General features: G+C 41.4%; 1 protein-coding gene across 1 annotated transcript in view; it reads left to right on the top strand.

The window, feature by feature from the left end:
- The first annotated feature begins 621 nt into the window (after nucleotides 1-621).
- RSU1 (Ras suppressor protein 1) overlaps nucleotides 622-18,818 on the top strand; it is a 103,222-nt gene continuing 85,025 nt past the window's right edge. The window contains exons 1-3 of the mRNA XM_041408883.1: nucleotides 622-706; nucleotides 968-1,079; nucleotides 7,891-7,941. Coding sequence (XP_041264817.1) covers nucleotides 971-1,079; nucleotides 7,891-7,941 — 160 coding nt within the window. The 5' untranslated portion in view covers nucleotides 622-706; nucleotides 968-970. The remainder of the gene's footprint in view (nucleotides 707-967; nucleotides 1,080-7,890; nucleotides 7,942-18,818) is intronic.

Here is an 18,818-nt window from a genome sequence, read left to right as displayed (position 1 = left end):
AAGGAAAAGTTGAAGTTGTGCCTCCAGGAAGTTTTTCATTTGCTGGCTTAGGCAAACGCTCATCATCTTGGTTTCTGTGGATACCATTTTTACGCTACTAAGTAACACCATGGAATACATATGCAAAATTCAAAGCTGTGGTTCTCAGTGGGTAGCCAGGCCTTACTTAATAGATTTAGTCATCAATTGCTCTGATCTTCCATATCTGTTGAATGACAGCGAGCAGGAGCACCTTAACTCCTATGAAAGAGGTTACATGCATAAGTGCTTCTGGGCAGTAAGGCTGTAACTCCAACGCCATGGGGTGTCGAGACCAGCGACAAGCGCTCAGAACGTGGACCCAGCCTTGTGACTGCTTTTGCTGTTAGAGCTGACTGGAAAACCCAGGAAGACACCGAAGAAATGGAAACTGCTGGTTAAATGCACCGGATTTTTTTTTTTTTTGGTGTGGGTTATTTTGGAGATAATGTGCTTTGTCTCCGGCAGCCTTTCCAAAGCCCGGAGCGCTCCAGGAGTCCCGGCCCGTCGCGTTCCGTCCCCTCAGGGCCGTGCCGGGCCCGCTCGCGCCCCCGCCGGTCAGTGCGGGGGGGGCTGCGCTGCGCCTGCGCGCGGGGGCGAGGCGGGGCGGCGCGCACGGGATCCGCCGGGGCCCGCCCGCCGTCCCGCCGTGGGATCCGCTCGCCGTGTCCCGCCGCAGCTCCGTGCGGTGAGTGCCCTCGGGCAGCACCGGGCCGGGCCTGTCCGTCCGCCCGGGGCGAGAGTGCGGCCAGCATCCCGGGCAGTGCTCCGCTGGCATGGGCGGGCGCGGCGGACGGGGCGGGACGGGCCCCCCGGCGGCGCTGGGCAGGGGGTTCTCTGCGCTCGGGGCTGGGGCCGTCCCGGCGCTGTCCCGGCTGGGGGAGATGCATGTCCCCTCACGGGTTTGCCCCGCCGCCCGGCTCACGGTGTCCGTTTCTGCCCCGCCTAGACCATGTCGAAGTCCCTGAAGAAGATCGTGGAGGAGAGCCGGGAGAAGAACCAGCCCGAGGTGGACATGTGCGACCGCGGCATCTCCAGCATGCTGGACGTGGCCGGCCTGTGTAGGTACCGGCGGCGGCGGGCGGGCGCAGCGCGGAAACTTCCTTATTTGTCCCGGGCGAGCGGGGGCCGGCCCTGGGCGTGGGGGCTCCGGGACACCCCGCCCCGGCCCGGGCGCTGCCCCGCCGTGTCCGAGGCTCTCCGGTGCGGGGATGGCCTTTGGGCACGGGGGGCTTGGGGACCGATCCGTGGGCTGGGAGAAACGCCCCGCAGCAGCACCGCCAGGAGCCGTGCGTGTGGGGTGTGTGTGTGTCCAGGAGAGCCCCGCACCGCGGCTCGGCGTTCCCTGTCGCACTGCTGGCATTCTGGCACTTGGCTGATGGGGAGACTTTCTCTTCTCCGTCCTGCTATTGAAACAAAACCACCAGCCAAGCACTCCACTGGGTTTTGAAAGGGATAGGGTGACATCAGCCTGCAACTACAGGCGACTGGTCTCTGGAGGAGAGGACAGTAATACTGTATCACAGGTACAGCAACATCATGCTTTGGATGTTGTACCATTGCACATGCTTGCTGAACCGTGGCAGGGTGCAGCTGTCAGTATGGTGCATTTGCTGTAGTTAAATTCACAGTAAATACAGCATGCCAATGGCAACGTGCTGTTGTGGTTCTGGAGAGCACATAAATGAAGAGCAAGTTAGGTATCTTTGCATTTTTAAAGTGCACATGATGTTATGACGTAGCCAATACTCAGGGAGTTAAAGTTGTGAGTATCTGTAGTGTGCTACAGGCTGAAATTTTTCAGAATGCCTGATCCAGTGAGGGGGAGAAAGCACAAAATCTCAACCAACCAATGTACTTAAAACTCTTGACTGTATCCTGGTTTACCTCTTTACTGTGTTTGTTAAACTTGAGAGCAGCTAGCTGCAACTGTACATAACTCTTCTCACAAGATAGGTGTGGGCTCAGGGAAAGGTATGGCTAGCTATCAACTGCCGTTATCTGCAGAGTTGGGAGCTCATCAAGGTGTCTTCTATCACATCACTAAAGGATGAAGTCTTAAGTACAGTTTTGCAGAACTAGGTTCTGTACTTAAGTCTTCATTCTGTACTGCTGTTTTCCTGCTTCTGGGTGGTGCATGGGACTCTGGGAAGATGGTGTTGTAAGGACTGTATATGTGAACTCACATTAAATAGAAAGTTTCACTGCATTTCTATAGGAAGAGCAGTTATTTGAGACAAAGTGGTGTTTAGCTCACATTAATTACAGATCATTTTTGAAAACTATACTTAGATCTGTCAGGTATATGAAGCAGCAATAGAGTACTGTTGCTTTTGTTAAGTAGACTTGGTGCCTGCTATCACTAGACACATAATTAATTAACTAGCTTTGATCTTTCAAGCATGGAAAAAGGATAATGTTGAAGCACATTGATAATCCTTAAAAAAAAAAAAAAAAAAAGAAAGAGGCTTTTCTTGCACAAAGACTGTTTGGGGTTTGTTGTTCAGGAAGGGCCAAGGACCAGGGTAGGACACTGTGGTTCCCAGATGCTCCCTGATACCAGGATGCTAATTAAGCATCTGAAGTGTCTCTGGCAGGGAGCTCCCTACATGAAGACTTGTGGTACCATAGTTAAAAGTGCATCAGAGGAGTCTCTGTGCAGATACTCTTGGTGCACATCGTGTGACTTGATCTAGCATGGGGATTTGGGGCCTTCTTCCATTTGAGATGTAAGTTAGGAAAGGGGGAATGATGGCTAGTTTCTGTTAAATTCATTGCTTTTTCAGTTATGATGTTCACTGACAGAACACATAAGTTGGTTTGAGTGTTTTTTTACTGTGGAGGTATTTGCCTTCTGGAGAAGGAACACCTTTCACCAAATAAAAAGTAATGAACAGGTATTACTTCTGAATTTTTAGTAAAGGGTTGAGGAAGTGTTAAACTTGTTTTCAAACCCCTGTCACCTGACTCCAAATGGATGATCTTCTCTAACGTAGATTGGATGTTTTGGTTTTCTCTGGCTCTCAGAACTGGCATGTCAGCTAAAGGAGACTGACCTGGTACCTTTCCTTGTCTGTTGCTGCATACCTTTCCAGGGCATGCCTTTTCAGCTATGTTAATTTTTTCCTTCCATGAAGTAAAGATCTCTGTTAAAAGCAATCATCACTATCCATGCCCAGTGACGCTTCTTGCACAGCATTTTATCTTTAAAATGAGGGCCATAAGTAGATGTAGAGAGTTCAGGTAAGTTTAGATAATGATTGGAGGGAACATTGTTGGCTATTTAAGTTCCGTAGATTGGAAGGTATGCCTGAATTTACTGTGTTTAGTAGCCCCTGGTCAGCATTTTGTCTCATATAATTATTCAGTGGTTGTGAATGTCCCTACCAGAGGTGCCAAGTACCCTTAAGGGTAAACTGCTCCTTCTAGTCCTGAATCTTCAAGGAAAGGACCAAGCCTTGTCTCACTGCACATTTGAGTACTTGCTTCGGAGTGGCTAATGAGCTTGTGTTTAACCTTTCTTAACTTAATTCACATAGGGTTAATAGAGGCACAAGGGTTTGGAAGCAGCATGGAGCATCTGTTCAGTGTGCCAGTTCTTTTCCTTAGGTGTCACCCTGTCCTTGTCATGTGTGTTTAGGAAAAAAACCCACAAAAACAACAACAAAAAAAAGTAAGTGATAGAGAAATCTGGTGTTATGTGGGGGCAAAGAAGAGCAAAGGGGAATATATGCCTTGTCTTGGGTACAGTTCTCTTCTGGCTTCTCTTTTCAGTATAGTGAATGGCTTCCTGCAGTACAGGGCAGTCACTTTCTTTTGCATTGTCTTCAACCCTCTGCAGTAGCTGTGGGAGAGACAAAGCAGAAGAACTTGCTTCTGTCAAATACCAGTGTCTCTTTCCAATAAAGAATGAAATACTTCTGTCTGGAAGGAGATTGGCAAGCTAACTTAGTCCTGTAAACTTGGCAACCTTTACATCTCTTCCCACTTTCATGTTTAGCAAAAAAAGAGTATGGTTACCTGCTTATATACAATGTGGTGTTCAGATTCACTAAAAAAGGTTAAGTAGTCCCTGAATTACTTCTAACTCAGGAGTTCATTAATGTCATTAGAAGTAGAGTCCTATTTTTGGAATATTCTTTGAATCCAGGCATTTCCATGTTTTCTCCTAATGACTTAAAATACAAACTAGAATCATGTTATACACCTTCAGAGCATCTGAATTTTTGATGCTTTCAGAACTGTAATGTGAGAGCCCTTTCTCAGACATGTTCTGTAGAAAAGAGATTTCATTTGAGACACAAAATACCCCTTGATCTAAGTGTTATGTGATTTAGCTTGTCATGCAAATACCATGTGATACAGTTTTAAGTGTTAAAGACTTTTTTTTATTATTCCAGCATATGATAAAACAACAGTTACACCATTTGTGTGCACATCTCTACTACAGTTGTGCATCTTCCATACATAAATGTCCTGTCCCATGGAAGTGTTATTGTGTTGGTTTGGGTTTTTTGCCTTCATATTGTGAAGTAAATAGATTATATTTGTTTTATAAAGCACTCACTGTGGACAATGGTAGAGAGCATTAATAGACATCCTGTAGGCTGAGCAAGCAAGAAGGGAGTAATGTGCCCTTTCCCTTAGCATAGCAAAGGATAGGGCATTTATGGAACGGACTTTGAACAGCCGTCAACAACTATGGGATTGTTCGTAGAGTATGGGCCAGTCTTATTTATGTGTCTTTTAAGCAGTTGATATGGAGGAGGAGGTACGAGTAAAGGAATTATTTTGCCCAAATAACTTGTGACATCTGCTCTGTTGTCAGGGAAGGAATATTGGATGCAATCCTATTTATGTGTTAATTTGTTCTCATTATCATTCCATCTGTAAGCTATTCATATTTTGCATAAAGTACATACTTGTGTGACTAGAATTCTTTATCACAAAGTTAGTGTTGATAAAATTGTTCATTCTTAAAATAATAAAAGCACAGAAGATGGAGAGGCAAACTACTTGTAACAATACTGTAATGCTCATCCTGCATTGACTTCCTCCAGTGGGACAGGCAGTGTCTTATCTTTGCTCAGCAAAGTCATTGGGGTCTTCCTGTTTTGTGGGTGTGGGGTTTTTTTCCTAATTTATTTTACTTTGGTTTGGTTGTTTTGTCAGGTTTGTTGGTTGGGGTTTTTTTTTTTCCCTGTTGATGGGCAGGGCTTTTATTTGTTTTATATTTTCCTTAATAATTGAGTATTGTCATCCAGATATTTTATGTGAAGCTAGCTTGCAGTGCAAGGCAGCAGTATATGAAGATGTTTGATAACAGTGCCAAAATGGAAGAACCTAAATATTCTTCCCTTGATTGACTCTTTTTTGAAGTAATAGTGGGACTGGGACCATAAGGAGAATTTGTGATTGCTGTGCAAGTAAATTGCTCTGGCAATAGGTATTTTTCCCCTCTAGAATATAGGTATTATTCTGTGTGAATATCTGGTGCATTCACGAAATCCCAGTAACTTACTGCCTGTATGCTAATGACTATAATGTTATGAGGTAGTGTCTAGAAGCTCCTGCAGTGGCATCATAGAGAGGTTATAGCAATTTCCAGTGGGAATCTCAGTGCCCTTCCATTTTCAGAAGACTGGTACATGGGCTGAGTCATCTGACCTGTTGTATGTTGTGCTTACCTGGACTGTGTCCATCCAAATCAAAACTGCCCCACCAGCCCCCCTTTAGCCTTCTAGATGTTACTTGGGAATGTTGATCAGTTAAGACAGAGGTCTTCCTTGCCAGACCTGATAGTTTCGTTGTCCTACAGAATGACTTTATGTATAGGGTGAGGTAAATCTCAGTCAGCTGTTCCCACAACATGGTCCTTTTCACAGGAGTACGCACGTGGCAGTGGAAGGAAAATGTGTTATTTCCAGGGGCTGGTTGTTTGACTCAGGTCTGTTTGATGTAAGTGAGCACATTTCTCTCTGTGTCGGGAGTGAGCAAGTACCACTCTCTTATCTTTGTTCTCTTTCTTAAAATGCTTCCAAAATTGCCTCTGAATTGCTAGTAGCTTTGGACCTTTCAAGTCTGAAGAATCTCTTTGTTTTGCTATGTCTAAAATGCTGCTGGAAGTAGTCCAGAGCACAGACACCTAAACCTTTGCTCTTTTCAAAATAGTATTGGAGTGTAGCCTTTCTTGTTCCTTTGGGGGATGTCAACCTGCCATTGCTGGTCAAGGATGCCATGGGACTTTTTGTCATGCATCAGGATTGACTGAGATAGTGGAGTTTCAGACAAGGTGTCTAGGCTTCAGTCAAATTTAGACAGTAAAATACAGATTCAAATGTCTTTTGCCTAGGGATTTTGGTCTTGACATTTTTAACGTGGACTTTGTTCTGTTCTGTATAGATGTGAGAGAAGAAACCTTTCTGGAAGTAGTATTGGTTGAAGAACACCATGATGGGACAAAAAAGGAGAGGGACTAGTGAGAATAATGCTTCTAATCTTGTGTTGCTAAAGGCCAGTGGTGCCCATGGCTTGGTGGTGTAGTCAAAAGGCTTACCTTTAAATACGCACAGAACTCCATTTAAATTCATCCAGAGTTCAATGTTCAGAAGACCAAAATCTGCAGCCCCAAAGCTCCATTGCCCTTGAGTAAGGATCTGTGCTTCCTTTGTACAGACATGATGACATTGTTTGTCTGCTTTGAAAGCAAAGGGAAATAGAAGCAACTTTGTACAGTATCAAAAACAATGATTTTTTCCTCCTTTTTTTTTAAAAAAAAGAAATTTTTTTTTATTGATACTGTTGAGTTTAGGTAAAGCCTCAGAGCTCCAGAATTACTTATTTCTGAAGTAAAATGCAGGGAAAAAAAAGGTTTTTTCCTGGGATTGATGATGTCAGATTTTTTCTGGCTATGGTGTAGGTTCAGTTGCCTTGGAATTGATGACGTCAGACTAGAGGAGTTTTCATCTCAGTGGTAGAGCTGCCCTTCTGGTGGTTGTCTTCTTATTAGTCAGGCTTGAATATCAAGGGCCCATGAAATGTTGACTTTTACGGATTGTCACAGTTATTAAAATAGCTAGACCAAAAGAAACAAATGTATAAAGCTTACTTAGGCATTTGTTCACAAGCTTGTGACTATCTCAAGAATCTGCTCTCATTTTGCTATGTAAATTGCAGTCCTATATTTATCTATATGGGTAAGCACTCAGTAGTGTTAAATGGTTGCTTATGGTTCAGGTACTGATGTGCCCTTTGATTTAAAGATAGAGCTCTTTGTGGAGGCTGCTGCTCTTGTCTGCCCTTTAGTGATGATTTTCCTACAACACTCTTACAGACTTTCTGTAAGCTTCTTTCCATGTCCTCTTGTTCTGCATAGTAAGGTGGTACAGACAGTACTTTGAGTGCTCAAGTTTTGGGAGAAGTTCAGGGTTCTGTTTATTCTTTTATCCTCTGTGCCTTTCATTCCTTCACAACCTGCAATTGCACAGTGAATTGTGGTGATTCTTTTTTTTTTTTTTAAACATTGAACTGTCTGATCTGATGGTGTCTTTGAGTGACTGCTTTCATTCTGCTAACAGGTTGTATTTGCCTTTATTACATCATGAGCTTTTTCAAGGATTAGCTGAAACAGGTCGCTGTATCAGTGAGTAAAACTCTCCATGTTGTGTCTGATACAGTAACAGAAATGTGAAGTAAAAGGGCAGAGGAGTAGGTGGATTCGCCCTTTACTCTTGAGCTTCTCTTGTTTATTTGTGACAATGCACGTCAATCAGTTACTGGAGTGTAAAGAATAATTTTTTTTTTCAGCTGAAATAGATACAAGCTCTCAGTTGCCATGTCCATAAACTAACTTCTTTCTCCCTTCTTTTGCAGTTACGCTATCTCACATCACACAGCTGGTTCTGAGTCACAACAAGCTTACAAGTAAGTATGTTCCTGCCTTTGGACTTCATTGCAGGCAGTTGAGTAACACTGAAAACCTGACACTGCTGGTTTGATACAGAGTGCAGTGACTCTGTTAGAGTGGTGCTTCTTGGTTAGTACTTCATTAAAAGTAAAGAAATTGAGGGTGTGACTTAGCAGCCATTTTCAACGTGCCTTTCCAACTTCAATGTAGACCTGCAATGTGCAGAAAGATCTGTAGTTCTCAGTCTCATCACCAATTCAGCCAGAAATCCATTTCCTACCATGGCTCTGAATCCTTGTGTTAAGGTGAGGACTTTTGAAATTTTTAACTGTCTCAGAAACAACACAGTTTGCATTTTAGTAAATGGATAATGAGTTTGACTGAAGCAAAGCAAATTACAACTCCACTGCATTACATATATAACCAAACATATATGAGCAAGGCCAACTGAATGTAAACATGGGAAAAAAAAGTAGCCTCTTTCTGTTCAAAAAATTATTGTCTCTTGGTCATACTGCTCACACCATCTTCAGGTTGTGGATCTGCTTCCCACAGTAAAGAAGCTCCTAAATGAGGTGTTGGTGAATAGCATGTCAAGAACAACATGATTATGAGACTTAACTTGGTAGAGGGAGATACCAGACTGACTTTTGCAAGACAAAAGTTTTTGTGGGTTTGGGGTTTTTTGTTTGTTTGTTTCTGTGGTTTATCTACCAGTGTCTTGTGCAAACATTCCTGCTTCTTGGTTGTTGAAATTCAAGCAGTAAATTTTGTCTCACCCCTGCTTCTGTGCATCTTCTAAAAAGAAGTGTTGGTGTTGTTGATGTTCTTTTTGTCTGCTCTCTGCATGTGCCAGTGGGTTTCTCTATAAACCAGTCCTCTTTTTGAAACTCAACTGGAGAAATGGAATGGGGAGGGGAATGGAACTAATAAAATGGGTGTGTGTTGACAAGAGGCATATTAGGGTGTATGTGCTTTAGGGTGTATCCAAGGAAGTCTTTACAAATTGACATGGGTCTTAAGAAACACAAACAAATTAATAAAACTCAGCCTGTTGAACTCTACACTGCTTGCTGCATGAGCTGTAAGGTAGTACTTGTTATTTAAAACGTGAATTAATGCAAAAGTGTCACTACAGTCTCTGAGCATTTGCAGAGGATTAAGCATGAGGAGAATATAAATATCCCTAGATTTTAGTGCATAACACTTCTATGGATGGAGTTTATTGGGTACTGATGTGTAGCTTAAAGGGTTGGTAGTAGTAAATAGATAAAATTATGGGCACTTTGACTGGCTGTGAGAACTATGAATTAGTTGTTCAGGACCCTTCTTTTGATAGTGTAGTGCCCTCTAGACTGCCATCTTGCTATTTGTTTTTATCCATTGTAGTTTTCAAAGAAATCTCAATTTAATTACAAATGTGACCAACATTTTCTACCCATCTGGCATGTAAATGATGACTGATGGGTAAATTAATGGGCCAGTTAAGGGAGGAAAACTCCGAAGGGCATCACTGTTAAGCATGCTGCTCTGTCCATGATTTAGAAGGCCATCAAGTTACAAGTAGCTTGAAACAGGGAGAATAATCTTTTGAGAAAGATTATGATGAATTTTCTTTGGTCATGTTGCCATCTGGCATGTTATCAGCCACTGGTGGAGCTGGGCTGTGGGGCCACCCAGCTAGTGACTTCTGTGTGTTCCCTCAGGTACTGCAAGGAGACGGTTGTCCCTGAACTTGAGCTTCTGAAAGCCATGCAGTTCACTGTACTCAGCCACTGCAGCTTTCTCTGCAGCCTTTGGAGGGTTGCAGGCATCTCGAGATAGCAGTTCATTCTGCACACCTCTGTCTAATTCTTGTGATCAGACAGCTCACCCAAGGTTGGATACCTTAGTGCTGACAGGCAAAGCTTCTCTCTGGTGCTGAATATTTACTCTGGTATCTCTGTCTGAATGGCTGCTTACCTGGCACGAGGATGAAATGTGTTGGAAATGTTACTTTTTGTAAATGTCACTATTCTTTGTCTGAGATTTGTAACAAAATTCCTAGAACTTTTGAAATCTGGCACTTTCAGATTGCCAGTGAATCAGCTCTTCCACCTACTGCCTTACAAATTTTAACGTAGCTAAAGGATGATCTCAGCTGAGGACACAACTGGCTGGGCAGGTAGCTGCCTTGCTCTGAGGAAGGTGTCTGCCTTGCCCTGAGGAAGGTGTCTGCCTTGCTCTGAGGAAGAGGAGATAGGCTGAAGCTCCTGCATGGAGACTTGAATCATGGTAAACTTGTCTGTCTCACCTCTGAGCCTGGGGAGGGCATGTGCTTCAGCATGAGCTCCACACTGAAAAGCTGAGTTGCCAGCCTATGCCCTAGGTGAGCCTTAGCTGCAGACCTGACTGGGGGAGGAAAGATATGGTAATAAGTGTCCAAGAAGGATGTGTCCAGGTTGGCTTTAACTATTCAGGAAAAATACAGGGTGTACCTCTTGCTTAAAGCTGTTTTAGTTTTCAAAATACCAGTTTAAATATTGCCATGACTGTAAGTTTGTGTTACATTACATTAAATCTCACCCTTCAATTAACTGCTTTCTCCTAAAGTAGCTGTCAGATCAGCGGGCTGCAAGTACATGCCTTCTCTGAGCCAAGGGATTCTGTCAGCCTTTCTAATTGCTCTCTTTGGGTTTCTTTCATGGCAAGGTAAGAGCACTGCTTGTCCTGAGAAGTAACACATCAAGTCTGAAACTTACTCTTCTTTCACAAATGGATGTAGACACTTAAATAGACAGCACACATTTTTAAAAGGCTAAATTTCAAGTTCATATTTTCATATTTGACACTGTTGACCTAATCTTTTAAGCTGTGTAATTAATTGTCTTAGCAGATTGTTCTTAAAATGACTAGGAAGCTGATGGCAGTGACACTTGACATGCTACACTAAGGTCATATTAGCATCTTCTACTAGTTTTCTGCCATTTAAATGAGTGTTCTGCTAGCTTTTTTTTTTGGTGTTTAGAGTAAATATGTCTATCTGAAAGAATAAATAAATGTAAAAAGTAGATATGCATATTTTTATGTAAATGTACTTTGTTTTCTTGCCAGAAAACTATTAAAACTAAGTAAAGTTTCATCAGCAGGTGTAAGGACTGCTCAATTAAATCCATCATACTGCTCAGAATACTTCTGTGGCATGGATTTTAGTCGTATTTCTAGTGTGCCATTTGTACTTCATTTGCATGTCTAAATCATTCATTATCAGAAGTACTCAAGTCCACATTGATTTTTCTGGAGGATATTAGGCTGAATTTTTTTCAGTTATCTGGTGCTGTCCTAATGGAGGAGTCTTGCACTGGCATTTTCTGCTTTAGGTGACTTCTGAGTCAGTTGAGTCTGTCCTTTGCTGCTTGGTGAGAACTACTTGTGCTTCAAAATCAGAGGCAAAACTCAGGGAAGCTAAATAGCTGTGATTCTGCAGCCTTGTTGAACCAGATGCTGCATAAGTGACAGAGCTGGGATGATTCCTCTGTAGGGTCTCTGACAATCCAGCAGAAAGGAGGAGAAAGAGAAGAGAATATTTGTACTTTTTCTTGGCGTAATGTAGATGTAAGGGCCATTTTCTCTACATGTTATACTGGGTGTTTTTTCTTCCATCATGTAGTAATTTTAAAACCTTCTATCCAGTATACAGCTGAGAAGCAAAATTCAAGATAGTCTTAGCCTGTATAGGTTGTCTGATCCTAACCCAGGTGTCTTTTGAACCCATTGGCTATCATCAAAGTAAATGCAATAGAAGTTCTAACAAATGTTTTTTAAATTGGTGGAAATGAGTGGCTGAACCATAGATATCTGCCCTTCAGTGTGGTGGATTAATTTGGGTTGTTTTTGTTCATGTCACTTGGTGCTAGCTGAGGGACATGCAGATAACATTCACGTCCTGCTCAATAGGTTCATTTATGGGACATGAATAATGGTAGGGAATTAGGGTGGCTGTGCTAGAGGGGCAGAGAGGGAGTTTGAGCCACAGGACATACTACTGTAGAAACTACATTTGATCAGTTTGGTCAGCCACAAATATTGTTTTTGTATCATCTGTGCAAGAGCAGTAATTTTTGTGGGTAGTTATGCTTCTGTTTTGGGTATTTCTAGGGCTGCTTCACTCAAGTTCCGGTGGAACATAACTGGAAGTCTGCAGCAATCTTGGCCACGTGCTCATCTGATGCCTCTGTACAGGAGGAAAGAGACCTTCAGGTGTTGGTGTAATCTGCCTGTTCTGCAGGGGCAGCTGCCATGATTCCTGTGACATTGCTGCTCTGTGGTTCATGCTGGGGTAGTAGTGCCAGTCGTGTGTCAAGGAATTTGTCATAAAAGTTCTTGAAATCAAACTTAGAGCTATTTTGTTCAGAGCCCTTCAGCTAGAGTTCATGTTTTAGTAATGGTTCTGGGGAATGGGCTGGGAATTGCAGAATACTGAGATTCTGAGAGCCCAGTCAGAGAGACGAAGGGATATCATCAGGCTTGTTTCTTTTTAATTTGGGTCTTGCCCCATATTGTTTCAAGCACAACAAGGTGGGGCCCTGGGAGGCAGTGTAAAATACATCATCAGAGTCAGGATGAGGATTTTTTCCAAGCTGATAGTAGGGTTTGTCTGTCACATGTCTTGAGGGCTCATGGGGTTTTGGGGTTTTATTTATTTATTTATTTACTTTATTTGTGAATTGATTGTGCTAGTACAACAAATGGCTGCCTTTAACTGGAAAAAGAGTACCTTTGCAGGCTGAAGTCAGCAGTTAAGTTGGGTTTCACTTTTTGGTCCCCTTGTACCCCATTAGATTTGTAAGTGAGCAAGAACTGGAGTAGAACCAGCAACAGAAAAAACTCTCAACTTTCATAAAAAATACTAGTAGAGCATAAAAATGTAGCTTGTGCCTTGTCTACTTTTTCCTAGCAGAGCTTTTGTATACTATTTTGCCATAAAGTATGAAGGAATACTGAACCTTCTGGAATTTAGATAGGTCAGCTAACTCAAGGTATTCTCCAGCCACGTAGAACATACACAGAATCTGACATCCTAGCATGGGATGGGAAGTCCTTACTTGTATGCTGATGAAATTTTGACAATTAAAATCCGTGTATTATATTGTGAATAGGAAGTGTTTGAAGAGGTTTCAGATGCTCCGTTTGTCTGTTATCACACCCAGAAGGGCACAGAGGGGACGATGTGACTGGAAAGCAGGCTGGAATATTAAAGGTTACTTCAGCATTGGTAGCAGGTGTCATCATTATGTGTGCAACTATTATGCTGCCAACCTGTTTTATTTTCTTTTATTTTGGGATGTGCAGTAAGTTTGACTTGTAACTACTATGACTTTTTTTGCATTAGCTGGCAGGGGTGGTTAATTAACATTGCAGTCATTTGGAGAAGTCAATTCAGAGATTCTATCTGCTGGTACTGGGAGTGTTCCTGCTGCTGGTGGAGTACCGGTTCTTTGTGGTTTGTCCAGAAGAGGTCACTGTTTGAGTACATTTAGCATTTTATTTCCCTGGAAGAGGCTTGTGTTCTGGTAGCTGGCAGCTGTTCATCCCACCTGCTAGATGATGGTGCACAGCTACTTCGTTTTTGCCCTTCTCCTCAGTCTCCCTAACCTCAGGTGGTCCTGTGCTCCCTGGCTTCACATATTCATGTGCTGTCTGTAAATGATCTCAGAATTTTCCTGCTATTTGTAGCTCACTCCTGATGGTTCCTTTATCGTTTTGTTCTCGTGCTCTGATTCTTTGTCCAGTGCTATCAAATGATTAAATAATGAGAGGTCGGGAACAACTATTTTTTACTGAAACCACTTCTGTGTTACCTGATGTCATGTTCTCTGTCCTCCTCTACCATTCTTCTGATCTGCTGTCCTGTACCGTTCTATGATCTCTCCACTGCTTCTCCCTTGATTCTCATGTAATCCTTTACTCATCTTTGGTCCTTTCCTTTTTGTGGGGTGATCCATTAGTTTTTTGCTGCTGCTTCCCATTTCCAGACCTGAATTTTGTTTGAGTTCACTTTGTGCTCGTGTCAAAATGGCTGTGTCTCATTGATCATTGTTCTTTTGAAAGCCATGTGGTCACCCTTTATCATCACTGTACATTTTGCCTTCTTTCAACAGAGCAGTTCAAAACTTCTTTTTTCCTGCTCACATGACTTACTGCTTCTTTGCTCTGCCATCTCCTAAATTGTTTTTCTCTCTGTGTGTGACCAGCACAGAAGCTTATCCTTTTGTTGCTGTTAACCCTCTTGACTGTGTCCTTGATCTTTTTTAGCATGCTGCTAAAATCTCTTGGTTTAATTTTTGCATTAGGATGTCTCCTTTCTGAGTCACCTTTCTGGCTGTAGTCTATACCTGGATGTATTGGAGGTAGTCCAGAGACAGCAACACTGTATCTGCCTGTCCTGAATTCCTTCCCAGTCTAGCTGCTTTGTCTTCTCCAGTCTTCTGAAATGTGTGATGGTGTCTCCCACTGGCATTGTCTGACACTTTGCATCTTGCCTGGTATCAGGTTATTTATAGAACAAATTTGCTGACTTCTGGAAGGAACTAGATGACCGTGTACTCTTCACTCTTTGTTGTTTCTTGTATTCTCCTCTACAATGCTTCTGCCTCTGCCTCCTTCTGTTAAGTCATTCCATGCTGTTGTCCTGACACAATATACCAACGGGGCAGGTCTGCAAGGTGACACCGGGGCTGTGTCCAAAGCACAGGACTAGTGCTTGACAGTGTCTGTCAGCTATGTGTGGGAGAGATGCTTTAAGCTAACTGTAAGCCTTTCATTTTTTTGGTATGTTTTGATTTGATCTTACTTCCTATTTCTGATTGAGGGATCTCTAATGGGAAGTACCTTTCTGAATGCAGTACACAGGAGGATGTGAAAAGGAGGAAAAAGGAGATCCCTATACATATGCCTTACTAAATTTGTGACATCTGGGTTCTACTCAAATGTGTTGATTAAATACCTTGTTAGCTTTTTCTTTTCTTCCTAAAAAAACCCCTGAACCTTTGGTTCTGAGAAAATACATATGGTAGAGCATTTTCATTTTAAATATATGTAATATCAACTTTGCTTCTTAGAAGCTTTGGGGAAATGAAACAGAATAATGTGTGAAAGAGTTCTGTGCTGTAATGGTATAAGGATACATGCAGAAAGTGCCCAATTTGTACGCAAATTAAATTGTCAGAGTTTGTGCTGTATGGCACCAAAGTCAGTTTTGCACCGTAAGTAAACCCTACTAAAAAAAAAAAACATTAGACACAAATCATTTGTCTTGAACATAATTCTTCAGATACTTTTGTTCTTCTCTTACTAAAAGACACCTGCAAACATATTAACTCCTTTTTTTAAATTCTCAATGTTTTCTGACATTACTACAAATTTCTTGTGTCTGTATTTATTTCCCAGTGGCTTAAAATAGCTCTAATTTTTTTGTGGAAGTCCCATATCATTCTCCTTGTTTATATACAGGTTGTAATGGGAACTTGTTGTAAATCCTCTTGCCACATACAAACTATTTTGCAGTTGGCATTTTCAAGGGAAGTGAACATTGCAAAATGAACTCACCTCATTAAAGACATTAATTTTGTATTACAGAATTTACTGTCTAATAAGCTAAGTAAAAATTTTTGGCTTCTGATATGGAAGGACTGAGACAAGAAGGTAGATTTAGTGTAGATTGTGGGGAAACTGGATTTAGTTTCATGTACTTGGTTTTGTACTGCATTTTTTATGTATTCTTTTTGTTCTTGTAGTAGTCAGGTGTGTTGAAGTGGATAACAACACAGCATTTCCCTTCAGACCACTCATCCTCTGGCCTTTTCCCATTCCTGTGGCACAACCTTTGGGGTGAAATAATTCCCTGATCTTGATGTGATGATGGCCAATGTGGTAACTGGTTGCCATCAGTAATATCTCCTGTAGCTGGAAATGAAATGTACAGTCAGCTGAAGCCTGGGGTAAGCTAACGTAGAGGCACAAGGAGGACTGTGCCATACAGACTTAAGGAGGTGGATTTAAGTGCTGGGTATGGGGAGCTCAGACTAGGAGGGAGCTTAATTCATTCCCAGTTCTGAGAACTGGAGCAAGAAACACATGTGCTGACTCTGCTTTTGAGCAGTGAGCTTTTTTACTGCAGCCTCTTCTGTGAGTGTGTTTAGAGGACAGGCTGGTGTCCCCACTAAGCAGTGTCAGCACAGCAGTCTGCAATGCTGAATAGGGGAAAGACTCGGTTGTTGATGCAAGCTGCAGTGAGAAATAGTCCTGTGTGTGTTTCTAAATACATTTCAGTGGTGTAAAAAGTTTAAACTCCAAATACTGGCTAATACAGCAAACTCAAATAATGAAAAAATTTTTAGACACACTGAAAGCAGAATTTTGTAACTAAGCACTGCTTGGCACACAGGAGATAGACACTTCTGAGTAAAAGGCTGAAGTGATCTTCACCTTTGAGGGTAATCTATAGTAATTTTTTCAACGCCTGGTGTGTCAGATGTGTGTGACTTCTTTGGTTAGTTCCTTTTGTGAACTGCAGAAAACATGTTGAATAGGCTGAAGTAAAGAGAATATTGAGGAAGGGAAAGGTGAACTTACTGAACTAACTTCATGACGGGTTGATTTATCTAAAGCCAGCAACTGTGCAGTAGTGTGAAACTCTGAAGATATCGTGCCTAAACAGTTCAAATACCTGAAAGAGACTCACTGGCATTTAATGATACTGTTTGCATTTGGTGGAAGCCTAATATTAAATCTCAATGCTATCAACTGAAGTTCATTTTTCCTGCAGAAGTTATTTCTCTTAGCCATCTGCTATTGAAGTATCAACACACACAGATGATCTGACCTGTAATAAGGGTACATAGCCTGCACTCTTCAACTTTTTGCACGGTGTACCTCATGGTTTTGTTTTGTTTTTTTTTCCTCTTGTCTTAAATATAAGACAGCAAGTGTCTTGGCTGAACTGTGCACTTCTCACAAAGCAGTTATTGAAGATGAAGAAGCTGTGGTTTACCACAATAAGTTAAAAAGCTTGGCTAATACTTTGCTCTCTTCAAAATTATTTGCAGAAATGAAGTGTGTGTTTATATCCACATTTTTATATATATCCTTATTCACACCATTCCCTAATGCTGTTAAAAATGCTAAAAAGCATCAGATTTTTGTGAGCTGTTTTGGTGTGGTTTCAGTTCTTTGCAGTTAGGTGATGTATTTTCAAAATAGTAATCCCTTCCTAACCTCAGCCCTTGGCTTCTAGTATTTCTCTCCAAACTCTGACATCTTATGCTCCCTTCTCAGAGAAGAACAGATTTGTCCTTTCTCTTCACTAGATGTCACTTGATTCCCAGTGTCTTCGCAGTCTTTCTTGTGCTCGCTGCTCTTCTCCTTAGACTCTGGCTTCTAAATGAATACTGTTTATTGACAAATTGAGCTATAGTATAATTTAAACATGTTCATAAGAACATTTTAATATCTGAGGTGCTTCTGTGGATAATTGAAATAAACCCTGCTGGTTTCTGGAAAGAGCTGAAGATTAAGGAGGCAAGTTTGTTTTTAATGTTTTCGGTATGAGGAAGATTAATATCCATCTTTGGAAGAGTGAAGGGAGGGCAAAAGGGGAAACTTGAACTGCATAGTGTGTAAATTAAGTACTGTATGCTTCAGTTGGGATCAGGATTCTCTCCAGTTAGCTGCCAAATATGATATCAGCATGCCTATGAATATTTAAAATGAAAACTGTTGTGTTCTCCCTCTGCTAATTCCTCTTTTATTTTGGTGAAGTTGATTGCTTCTCTTTCTGTATAACAGAACCCTTGTCAAATTAATCTGAACATGACTCTAGCTCTGTGAGTGCAGTTATATTGGATGCACAGAATGCATTATATATTTAGTATTCTAAATTCTTCCTCCCCCATGAAATGTGAGTAACATTTCATGTCTTTATGACCTTTTACACTAAGGGATCCTTACTCATGAAAGCTTCCTGTTGATGCTAACTGGATTAGCAAGTCCACAGAACTGGGTTTATTATATTGTGCAGCCCTCAGGTTTTACTTGAGTCTTAAAAAGTGGATTCTTGCTTTTGGCAAGAAATCTCTGCTTGGGATCCACAATGGACTGATTGGACTCTGAAAGGTCTGTATTGAGTTCTCTTTACCCTGTATGACTCTTGACCAGCTTTCCAGTTGAACAGTTTAATGAGGAACTGGCATAGTTGTATAAATCTCTCTTCTGTCAGGTACTGCTATTTTTAATAGCTCTTTTGGATAAATATTCTCTTAGAACATGTAAAGGTTTGGAGCATTACTGAACATCATGTTCCTAGGTACTGCAGAATTACTTCATTACATAAAGAAACATTCTAAAAAAGCGAGGGATTCTGCAGCTGTTAAAACTTTCTAAGTATCTAATTGCCTATTTATTTAAAAAAAATAAGATTCTTGTTTCTCTTGATGTCTGATTCAAAAAACATTGACTTCAGTTGGAGGTTTTCTGTAGCCTTTGGGTCATATTTATTGAGGAGATTGCAAGCCTATTCATGCACAATTTTATGCATAATCAGGTATTACAGATAGCATTTTCTAAGTAGCAGTGGGACAATGTTTATTTTGAATATTCAGTGTTAAGGTTTAAATGAACTGAAATGTTTAGTGCAGTTTACATACTGTGTGCTCTTGTCATGGAGACTTAAATTTTTACTGAATCATTTCAGTTATTCAATTGAGTAATTTATTGACCCTTCTAGGTTTTTTTCCATCTGAAGTATCTTATCTAAAATGCTTTTCATTTTAGTTTTGAATTGTAAAGGAAATTTTGATACAGATCTCTTTTACCAAGAGTGTCTTCAGAAATGTTTAATTTAGTGTCTTTACTGAAC

The sequence above is a fragment of the Onychostruthus taczanowskii genome, unplaced genomic scaffold, assembly GCF_017590055.1.
Source record: "Onychostruthus taczanowskii isolate IOZ18803 unplaced genomic scaffold, ASM1759005v1 scaffold3, whole genome shotgun sequence".
NCBI classification, from domain to species: Eukaryota; Metazoa; Chordata; class Aves; order Passeriformes; family Passeridae; genus Onychostruthus; species Onychostruthus taczanowskii.
The sequence above is the reverse complement of the archived record's forward strand: the minus strand, read 5'-3'. Positions and strand labels throughout refer to the sequence as shown.